This window comes from Oreochromis aureus, linkage group 2 (assembly GCF_013358895.1).
Source record: "Oreochromis aureus strain Israel breed Guangdong linkage group 2, ZZ_aureus, whole genome shotgun sequence".
Taxonomy (NCBI): Eukaryota; Metazoa; Chordata; class Actinopteri; order Cichliformes; family Cichlidae; genus Oreochromis; species Oreochromis aureus.
Window position 1 is genome coordinate 21,315,311 of NC_052943.1, and position 12,176 is coordinate 21,327,486.

The window sequence follows — 12,176 nt, forward strand, 5'->3', positions numbered from 1 at the left end:
GTCTGGAATAAAGTCTTTTAGCAGCTATTTGGTTTTGGTGATGTTTTTGTGATGTCTTCAGGTATTGATCTTGTTTTTGTGACAGTTTTTGAGACGGCATTTAAAATATGTTTTAGTTTTTCTTTTTGTAAAATCAGTGGCAACTTATTTTATGTAGCTGTAGTCAAAATGCTTTTGTTGTTGACAGAACACATATACCAATAAGCCATATTCCTAAAAACCATTAACAAGCTAAAAAAATATATAATAATGATGTTACAATTCTGTTGGGAAACCTTGACCCTCAACCTGATCGTGCATCAATTGTAAATTGACCTGGACCCTACTCCATAACCCACAAGACCCCAGAGGTCTTTTGTTCTAGTGACCTAGTGGGTACTGCAGAGGAAATGTTGTGGCTGGCTGCTGTGCTTATTATAACGACTATTCAACTGACCTTTACACTTTACCTATGCTCAATTACATGAAAGATAAGTAGAACTGTTATCGGGTGACAACACTGAGAATTAATTTCAAGTGATATTTAATGCATTTAAATTATTTAAGGAAACTTGTCACACTAATAGGCTTTTTAAAATTCACTTGTAGCGTTAATTAAAAGGTTCTGCTCTCTATAGAATGCATCAGGTGTTGTTTCACAGAGCTCACTCTCTACAGGCTGCACTGGCTGGACTGTTTTGGCACCTCGAGAGAGAGAGCGAGAGATGAGGAGGAGGAGAAGGGTGGATGAACAGCAGAATGTCTTGTCAGCGTATTATATGCCAGCCGGGATATCTGGCCTTTCAGAAGACAGGCCTCCTTTTGTAATAAAGCAGAGGACAAATCCTGTTATGGAACAGAGATGGTCTCATTGATGCTAGCAGCGGGGGCAGTGGGTTTTAATACCGTTCTCCCATTATAAATCCAGTTTATAGTTGAACCCCCGCCTGGAGATAGCCACGTCCTGGCCCACCTCCGGCTCAGCCTTAATTACTGACAAGTAGGATTAAAACACAGGGGAGAATGGGAACAGGCAGGGGGTATAGAGAGCTGTGTTTATGTGTGTGTGGACTGTTGTTTGTGTATAGCTCAAAGTCAGTTTGAATGCATCTGTTGGTGTTGTTGGTTGCAAGTGACTAGAGGCGTTGTGCAAGCTGGCTATGTAAATGAATGTGTGTCTACATATGTGTGTGTTTATTCTTAGAGTCATGCTGGGGGGTTACTGGACACATCTTGAGAACAGTTGTGCCCCAAATAACACCCACACAGAAAAGTAGCAGTAGGAGTTCTGATCTTTCCACTGGGTCAAGTTTGTGAATGAAAGATACCATGATGTGATACCATTACTACTAATAGGCTACATGGACACTGAAGAAAAAGAGAAAGCAATATGGATTATAGCTTCAGGGAAGGTGAACCACTTTTTCCTCAAAGAAGTTTTTACGTGCACAAACACATACACGCACTTCCAGAACTTCTCTGCTAATCATATCAGGGACATCTCTAAAGATTTGATTGAATGAGTCATTTTTATAAAGGCATCAAATTCAATACTGAGATCTGAGGGTGGCAAAAGAGAACGGTTAAAAAATTTAATAGAGCGAAAGATGCAAGACAGGGGAAAAAGCAGAGGGGGATGGATACTGGACATAAAGGAGATGTGGTAGAGAGGTAGGGGGCTAACATGAGGCACAGAAAGAAAGGGAGTGGTAGGAAAAATACAAGACAAGAAAAGTAACAGAATAAGACAAGTGTGGAAAAAAAGATTGAAAGGACAAAGGAAACAATAAAAGGATCCAGACTATACCAGGAGGGAGAAAACCAATGGAGATAATGAGGCGAGTAAAGACATTTTAGAGAAAAATGAAGGGAAGAAAGTGATTAAAAAAAAGACTCGGAATATGAGACATACTGTAGAACATCGGAGGAAGATGGGACAAATATGAAGCAGAAACAGGGAAGAGGAAGAACGTGGAAATCAGAGGAGACAGTCACTCAGTGTTGACAGAAAACAGAAGCGGACGAGGGTCTCTGATTAAAAGATATTGGATATTGGTAACTCTGTACTCAATCTGCTGGCAACTGTGTAGCTGTGCTGCTGCCTGAAATCCAATTTTAAAAGCCTGATTTCAAGCTGTATTGCCACTAGAGTTGCAGCAGCATGCAGGAAAAATGGAAACCCCGCTATGTGATTGGCTATTGATGGTCGTTGTCGGTCAAAAGTTGAAGCACAAAAATGGCTGTGAAAGATAAATGGATCTGTGTAAATGTTATCCTGCTTGTATTTAGCTGGGTTTTATGTTTAAAAATCCCCATTTCAAAATGTTAAGTAGAGCGGTGTGACCACACAAGAGCCTCTTAGAAAATGATGATTCGGGGAGGAAATCCCATTTGGTGCATGCCATGGTTTGGCAGAATTCAACCCCAGTGTGGCCAGAAGGAATGCAACCCACGGTCTGTCTCACAGAAAGTCCCACGAGATTACGATTAGAGACTCCCTCGAGATGTTGTGCCATCACCTTGGCAACTGAAAGATCTCGTCCACACAACTAAGCAGATAATGCACACATACACACAAACAAATCAAAGCCCCCTTTAAATCAGTCAGAGATGATAATTTGGCTTTGGTTCTTGCTGGACCACAATAGTGTGTTTGTATGTGTGTGTGTTCACGTCAGTAACATCAGTAAGGGAGGTTTCTTTTAATGAATCAAAGCAGATTGAACTATAGAGCCTAAACAAGTCTTTCTTGTGGCATTAATGAGGTTACCATTACTCAAGTGTGCATGTGTGTGTCTGTGTGGTACATGCACATATTTGTATTCATCTCTGTGTATTTGTCTGAAAGTCTTTATGTGTGCCTGTGTGTACGTAATGGCCACATGATTATTCACAGTCATGAAACAATAGAAGAGTCAGTCTCTTATTATGGCAAGATTAGCCAATCACACACTCTGCCTCCATCTTTTATATGTGTGCATTTCATTATGTGGTATGCATATGGAACTAAGCATCACCTATGTAGTGCTCACTTTTGAGTTGAGTCGTGTGCATTAAATGTACAAGGTGCATATTAATATGTAATAAAACAGTCACAGAGTCCTTGTGTATCAGTGTCTACAGTATATGTTTGAAGATTTCTCTTTGTGGTTGATTGTGTATGTCAGAGTGTGTAATACTCACAGTGTCCGCAGCTTTGGCATGTGGTTGAAGCTGGACAGTGGGATGAGGGTGATGTTGTTGTTGTTGAGAGTGCTGGACACACAAAAACAGAGGGAGAGGAAATCAGAGATACAGTTTCTTACCAAAAGCCAATCTTGGTGCAACTCACTGGTCTGATAGTTAAAACTGTCAGAATATATTTCACTGCAATAGAAGGTTTAAATCCAAGTCATAGTCATTTTATTGTTAGTTCTGCAATATGTAAGCGATCAAAATACGGTTTCCTTTGGACTCACAAGAATGAATGAAAAAATAATAAAAATAACACAGACAGCTACAAAAAATATGTGACACAGGTATTAAAATAAAGAAGTATCACAGTGCCAATACACAGCACTCCTACTACTTCTCAAAAAATTAATAAATGATAGAGGACACAGGCTTCAAACAGGTTTCAGAGCTGTGAATCGAGGACCCCGAAAAGATTTCAAAGTACATCTGAGGAGTTCCAATAAAGAATAAAGAGTTCTTCCAAAAAGCGACCTATAAGAGGGAAAACAATCTTTGTTGTTCAACTATTATATTTAACCAAACACTACAGCTCAACAAGAGGAAATTATTACATTTACCAAGTATTTGAAACTCTAAATGTTTGTGAGAATTTACTTCTTCATCCATCTGTTTTCCACCATTTATCAGGGTCCGGGTTGTGGAGGAAGCAGTCTAAGAAGACTTTCTGAATTCCTTTTCCCCAGCGACTGCCTCAAGCTCTTATGGGGGAATACTGAGGCTTTCCCAAGACAGCTGAAAGATGTAATCTCTCCAGCGTGTTCTGGGTCCGCCCCACTGACTCCCAGAGTTGGACATGCTCAAAACCTATTTCACCTATATAACTGAACTACAATGAATTTTGCTAGATATTTAGTCAGTTTACTAAGAAAAAAAAATGCACAGGACGGCTTATTGGTCTATTGTTTCTTTTTTGTACATAAAGAAACCGCTCAATAAAAGCCATCAATTTCATTAAATCTCTTCAAGAAAAAAATGCAAAAAATGTCTGAATTTAGACCTTTTGATTATGTGCAACGCCATCACATGCATACAGAGCATATACTGTTATCTCATTATTTATTAATACATGTACATATAAACCCACACTCCTTTGTTCAATGCCTCTTCTCCTATCTCATAAGCAGGTCACCTCTGTCTCTGCCTATTAGCTGCCTCATATACTACACTGTGTCTCATATGTAGTATCGACATAAAGCGGAATGAAAAACAAGCCTGACTGTCATTACAGCCAAACACACACATACACACAGTGTGTTGAAGAAAAACAACACTTATTGATTCTCTGAATTTTTTGTGTAAGGATATGGACAGAAAAATGCAGAAAATAGCAGTGATCAATCAGTCTTAATCCTAAAAGCAAAGTACATGTGGTAGGCAGGATATAGATATGTGGCAATTAAAAAAAGAAAACTACTGTTGTTGATATTGTGCAACCACATTAACACTGGTGTGTCCTACTATTGACTTTATAAGACTCTGAAACTCTACTAGCAGCAGGTGATCACTCAGAACAATTTTGTACTGATTTGCAGTGATTTTTCCTTCTAAAGGGGACAAGTAAAGCCAAATATGCCAGCAAAATGCCCTCTTAGCCTAACAAAGTCATGAATGTCTTTAATTAGGTTTTAAGGGTTCAGTTTTTCCCTTTCATATGTCACCTTTCTAAAACAACTAAAGCCCTAATTATACTTTCTGTGTCCACTAGTCTTCAAGGGTCGACTTGGGTCCAAGTCAAATTTCGTCACTAGATGGAGAGCACAAGGGATGTTCAGATACCTGCTTGTTTTTCATGACCCAACAAATTTATCCACTAAGAATTTACATCACAATGTACCAATTTCACTTCCCAGATGGCGATTTCAAGTGGACTTGACTACTCAAGAGCAAGAGCATATAATTAAGCTGTAAATAAGCATCCACAAGTTCATCCAAATTAAAATACAATATGAAGCAACAGTGGACAAATTTACATAATGGGTTCACTAAGAAACCCCCCCCAGAAATCTTCTCAACATTTACACACAGGAAACTGCTTGCACTGTAAGAAAGGTAAAATAAGAAGATTAAAAGTAGAAGATTTTACTTCTAAATCCTCTTTTTACATTGAATTAAAAACAGATTTTGTACCACTGATTCTATATAATCAAAATAGACAGAAACTTCCAAATCGATGTGGGGAGAACATTAAAAAAAATTATGACCCCCTTCATCAGAACATGCAGGACTGTTCAAATGGCCTGAAGTCAATTTTTCACGGGACAAAGTACACAGTGAAGTCATGAGTTAATGAGTGATCCTTGTTACAATAGAATACCCGGGATTTCCAAAATTTATATTACATTATAATTTTTCTGGTGGCTTGTTGAAGCCAACATCCACACAAGCCAGTGTAACCATTTTCTTTGTTTTTTTCCCCAAGTTTCATGGATCATTAATTTTACTGGATAGAAAATGGGCCTAGTTTACTTTACATATCACCCGAAACCTTGTGTATTCAAAGAGTCATTGTTTCGAGAAGAATGAAGACTGAGTGGTCATTTTTTATATCTGAAACCCGTTCATTTTTCATGTTTGACAGTGTGTTTTTAATGCTTTAAGACAAGGACGAGGTCAAATTTCTCTGAGAAATGGCCGAATTTCAAGATGAAAGGATTTTTCACAGCATCTGCATTATGTATATGCTTAAACATACAGTGTCACCCAGGTTTGATTTCAGCCACAAAAATCAAGGATGGTTTATTTTAAATACTGTATTGTCGTCACCACTGGTCCAAATAGGTTCATTACAGGGGGGGGGTTGCTGTGTTTTTACTAACACCCACTCAGCCTTAAAATAGACTGTTTTTGCTTCACTCTGTTGATGTTACTACTTTTCTTTCTCTTTAATTCTCTCTCCTTCCGATTCTCTTTCCACATCCTCCTCCTTGCCAGTATAGCCTCAGTGGCCTTGGTAGACGGATAAAGTTTCACACTCACTCTCAAATGCACACACACACACACACACACATCAGGAGCACTGCTATGGTCAGCCCTGTCAGGGGTGATTCCACCCAGTATATATAATTTAATTGTGGAATAACAATAATTTCCCCCTGCAATTTCCCTGTCAGTTATTTTCCCACTCACCCTGTTCAGCCCCCTTCACTTCTTTCTGCCTTAATAAAGTAGTGACTGAAGTGACTTACGCCAAGGTAAACACTAAATACATCATTTAAAAGTCCATGACTATGTTTTATATTGTGGCCATGTTTCCCAGCGTATTTTACACGCCTTAAGCCACAACTACGCCTGCAAAAACAATTAGGTATTCCTTGATTTGAAGGGATCTTAAAAAAATGCAAAGACAGGAATTGTGAGACGCTGAGTGATTGTTAGATAAGATATGAAATCACTTTGCTTACTTACTTAAGTTACTTATGTTTGGCCAATGATTTTGTTGCTTCCAGCTGTTTGAGGGAGGCTTTTCTCTAAGTTTATTAAATACGTTCAGCTTAATAGTGAAGCTCGCTCTCTATACAAGTTTCTTCAACTTCTATCATAGTGACAGTTTCTTTGTTTTTGGAACAGTGGTAACTTGAACAATATTTCATACATAATAAATATTTCCTACATATATATAATCAGGTTGTTTGCCTTATTTTTGTATCAATTTTGTTATTAGTAAAAATCTCAGTAGTTTATTTAAGTCAAAATTGCTGTGTAGTTAATTTATTGATGGACTCTCGAAGATATTACGATTTCTGTAATAATTAAAGTAAACAAAATCTGACAACAAGAAGATTTTGTTTACTTAACAAGTTTCATATATTATAAGTTGCTGTAGTTAAAGTATCATTACCATTGTGTTTTAATAATCTCTAATTATTAATAGTAATTAAGAAAAAGCACACTGAGCATGGCTTAAAATGTGCTTTAACATTTAAGTTAATGTTTGAGGTATAATTGTATTCAGGGACTATTTAAAGGGCCAGTTCCATTAGGGCACTAAATGGCTCGAGTCAGAACTGGTTGCAGCCTTAAAACCATACTATGGTTACACCACAAAAAACACAGTGCAAACGGGAACACCGGCTATGTAATCAGGCTCCCAGTTACAAATCCTTCACAAGTGATGCTATATGTTCAGTAAAAGACAACATGTTTATGCACTGTCTATTAGCATTCTGGGTTACAATGTTTCTCCAAAGTGGGATTATGTTTGGATTTTCAGTGTCATGTATTGCTATTTTTGTACAAAGTCTGTGTGAGGTAAACAAATATTAGAAGGTTAACAGAGCTATTTAATATGTGTAAATCATTTCACCTGCGTTGGTAGTTCCAAGTAGTCTCAATTCCTATCTTTTTTATAATCTTGTAACTAAAAACCACCAGAAGATGGTTAGTTAGTAGCTAGTTATTATTATTGTTCTGTCCACCATTTGTTTACTTTGAAATATTTACTTTACTCTTCTACTTTTATCCTTGTATTTGCCGCCCATCAGAAACAAACTCTTCATGTGTATCACTTTTAATGTGATTTTTGGTTTTCCTACATTTCTGCCTTCTAGGTTAATTATACATGAAAAGCCAGTTTGGAAGAAAAATCACATTTTGTTTTTGCAGTCAGTGGCGGTCCTAGCCTGTTTGGCGCCCTGGGCGAACACCCCCTCTGGCGCCCCCACCCCCCCCCCACACACACACACACCACACCCACACACACACACACACACACATGAAGAGAGACAGAATATGCATAGTATGGAAACGGCTACTAAACAGACATAATTATTCATCATACAATGAGAACAGGACAAATCAACAATTGACACTGACTAATTAATGTTATATTATTGTATATATTGTTTGGAGTTTAGTCTGTTACTGTTACTATTTTTACCATTTCTTCTTGTAGGAACTGTAACCCACATAATTCCTTTTTAAGAAAGTATTCTGATTCTTAATGTTTTAGGATACATGACCTGCCATTATCCAATGACACATCTGCTTACCTGTGTCTTTTGCTCGTTTCTCCTTGTAGAGCCATAATTAAATGTATTGAATTTTAATGATCACTGGGTTTTCATTTGTTTGGTTGCTATGGTGATGTGTAACGGGAGTCACGTGGGTGGTAGCGGTGACATTAAGAGGGCGTTGTCAGTCTGTCATTCACTGGTTTGATTTTGACAGAGAGGAGGGCTGGGTAGCCGTAGTTTTGTTGACCGCAGCACAACGAGTTTCCCTTGTTGCATTAGAGCCTGTGATGTTTTAAGAATTTGAATCGCGAGCCGATCACATTGCTCTGTAAACTTTTCAAGCACTTTAATAAACAAGCAAGCAATTCCACCTCTCGCTACACTCCTTTTCTCTCGTTTTTTAAACTTTAAAAACGGGTTGTGTGTGAGACTTTAAATCAACAAAATATAAAATATACATTTTTAATTGTTATTGATCCCTTTACCCCGAGTCCTGAAGTGTATATTTATTTTTTTACTCTTAAATATTTATTGTTCGTTTACTTGCACTGCTGTAACTGGAGCCTCGTCGTCTCGTCTCTCTATATACTGGACTGTATGTAGCGGAGAAGTTTACTTTGACTTCAGCAGCAAGCAGGCACACCGAGGGCTCTCGTGCTCACTTTTCGCGTATAGAAAATTTTGAAAAAACATCGGTGCAAGTTATGTCTCTGTCATAATGTCTGGTGTTTTCGTGTTAGTTGGTTTGTTTTTATTTTGTTTTATTTTGCGAGTTGGTTATTAGATGCTGCTCCAGCCACACAGAGAATCCCCCGCCGCCCCGCCCTCTCCTCCCTGTGCCGCAAGCAGCAGGCGCATCTCGCAAACGGAGGGCGCCCTTACTCCCAGCAAATGGGCGATAGAAAACCGATCGGTGCTGACATTCCCAATATGCGCTGGCATGATGTCGGGGCAGCATGAGTACGAGCAATCTTTTTTTTTTTTGCCGATGCCCGTGATGCCGCCCCCCACCACGATGCCGCCCCGGGCAACCGCCCGTGTCGCCCGTATCTAAAACCGCTACTGTTTGCAGTCACAGTAAAAGAGAGCTCAAGGACTTTTCCAACAATAGTGTTTGCAACACACAATGTTTCTATTATAAAATGCCTATTCAGCTTTTTTTTCCTTTTTAATTTGAGATAGGCTGCAGTGACCGCTGCAGTGGTATTGCAGAGTAGATCCATGATTCTTGAAATTGTGTATGTGTGAGTGTTTGCCAGTCTTTACGTGTTTGTACGTGTGTGTGCATGCGAGTGATCCTTTTATGTGTGTATTCTTGAGTCAGCATGTAGTATACATGCTTGCGTGTTTCAGTAGGCGCGTGCTTTCGATGCAGTGATCTCTCTGTTGCAGTAAAAGGGTTTCTGCAGTCAGTGATGGAGGAGACTCTTTAGAGGCAACCCACAAGGGAGATGCTATCGCTCGCGTTTGTATGCATCTGTGTGTGTGTGAACGAGAGTGATGTTATCGTATGTGTCTTTGCCGCAGCCTACACACCGAGGTCAAAGCCTAGCTCGTCAATCTCTTCTCCCCCATGAACGCACATTCTCAAAAACACTCACTGGACACTTTATTAGGTACACCTGTTCAACTGCTTGTTACCGGAAATATCAAAAATCAAATTAGCTACCAACCACATGGTAGCTAGCCAATGTATTAAGTGTGTAGACATGGTCGAGACAACTTGCTTAAGTTCAGCCCAAGAAGAATGGAAAAGAAAGGTGATTTCAGTGACTGGTTGTTAGTGCCAGATGGGCTAGTCTGAATATTTCAGAAACTGCTGATCTACTGGGGATTTCCCACACAGGGGAAAAGGCTTTATAGAGAATGCTACGAAAAAGAGAAAATACACAGTGAGCAGCAGTTCTCTGGTGAAAATGCTTTGTTGATGCCAGAGGTCAGGCGAGAATGTCCAGACTGCTTTGAGTTGATAGGAAGGCCACAGTAACTCACATAACCACTCATTACAACCAAGGTATGAAGAAGAGCATCTCTGAATGCACAACATATCAAGCTTTAAAATACTAAGGAAGTTGTGAAGCAAAGAGAGAATCCAACCTGGTACTAGCAAGATCAAATTAAGGTTATACATACTGAACTTAACTGATATTGTTCTCCCCATTTTTCCATGACTTTTTTTATCAGGCAATATTAAAAAAGATTGTTGGCTATCGTTGCACAAATCAGCTGTGTAAGGAATAATAGATTCATCAATCATGTTACTTCTAATTCTACATGCACACAAGCCTCTGGGACTCTTAAGAGCAATGTAATATTTTAATTTGTATGTGTTTCTAGGTCTTCTTTTATCTGACATACTGTGGGATGAAATTAAAATTGAATAAAATGCCCTCACTCTTTAGAATGATGTAACCACAAGGTTCGTACTGTTCGAGTACAGTAAATGCAAATACATTTGGGAATAACTAAAAAAAAGAATTTTTAGATATTAAACTCAGGTTTGCCCGGGTGTATTTTCATACATAATCAGTTGTACATGGGAGTCTGCCATTGTGCAAGTTTATGTATGTAATAAAGAGAACTTTCTATTAGTCTTTATTGTGTTCAATCAGCCTTAACAGACACAGATCAATACACTGTCTGAATGTCTGAATTACTACAGCCACTAAAACACAACACTGTGACTTTATGATTGTGATTACAACCAATATTGACTTCACATTTAATATGATTAGTCTCTCCTGTAATCACTGACATTAGTGATGGTCTGTGAAAAAGGGAGGAGTGATGACTGAATCACCAAACAGGATGTGAAGTTTGCCATAACATAGTAATTACTTTCTCCTTGTAAGTGAATTATATGAAAAAAATGTTTTAAATCTGAAAACTTTCTTTACAAACTTTAATTTTCTTTAAAAAAATATATATAATAAAAAATAAAAACAACGTATAATCTGTCAGCAATTCAAGTGTAGGTGGTAAATAATGTTTTTTTTTTATTAAGCTCTCAGGGAGAGCCTACTTTATTAATGCAAGTGCAATACCACAGTTTATCTCAGTTTTCCAGTCTACCCTGAAATCTTAAGTCAATATCCTGTTGTTAATGAAAAGAAACCATTAACTGAAACTATAACAAAGTAACTGTATGGCTCTGCTTACGATTGCTTTGTTAGTAAAGCTGATCAAACTGGCTCAGTCATTATAGAGCACTCTCTGTCATGACAAATATATGAGAATACAAATTCCTTTTTCTGAGTCCTATTAGATGAATGCCATTAATGTCATACTGACAATTTGTTGAGTAAATGGTTTTTCTTCTAACATCTGTTGCATATGCTGAGATGTATCAGGGATCTTTATTGGTTTTTGTCCAAGAAAAGTATCGGAAAAGATAAGAGCATAATATGAACGGTTTGAAAGCATGAGGTCTGATGACACCAACAATTAAAGTGGAACAATTTTGCTGCAAAATCAAATTATTTCCCTAAAAACTGCTATCAGGGGATTTGCCTGGTGGGGCATGTAAAGTTCTGATAAACTTTCTTTACTACATCACTTCTAATCTATTCATTTTTACTGTTCTCCGTTTTATTATTTGCCTGCCCGTCTGGCAATTGTAGCAGAAGCACAATAAGTTCTCATGCCCCTTCTTTGGACATTAATAGGTCTGAAAGCTGTTGCCAGAGATTAAACAAACGTAAAGGATTACATACAGAGAAACCGTAAGAATGATAGGAGTGGACAATTTAATTAGAGCAAGATTTAGTTCTACTTTTTACCAGCTGGATACTGTCAAATATGGTAATGTGACCTCCAACTAACCTCCTGCATTCAGCACACTATGTCTACACCTAAGTGAAATTCCATTCTATATAAATACCTAAAATAAAATGCAAAAAAAAAAAAAAAGGTTATTCTGCTGTTAATGTTATCAGGTTCAATCAAGCAAATATGCCTGTTTTTAAATTGAATCTTTTCAGGATGAAATTGGAATTCCAGTGCCGTGACTGA

The 12,176-nt window shown here is 38.1% G+C and overlaps 1 protein-coding gene across 1 annotated transcript in view; it reads right to left on the bottom strand.

Annotated features, from left to right (window-relative positions):
• slit3 (slit homolog 3 (Drosophila)) overlaps positions 1–12,176 on the bottom strand; it is a 233,364-nt gene that overhangs the window by 66,684 nt on the left and 154,504 nt on the right. Inside the window, exon 7 of the mRNA XM_031732754.2 lies at positions 3,163–3,234. Coding sequence (XP_031588614.1) covers positions 3,163–3,234 — 72 coding nt within the window. The remainder of the gene's footprint in view (positions 1–3,162; positions 3,235–12,176) is intronic.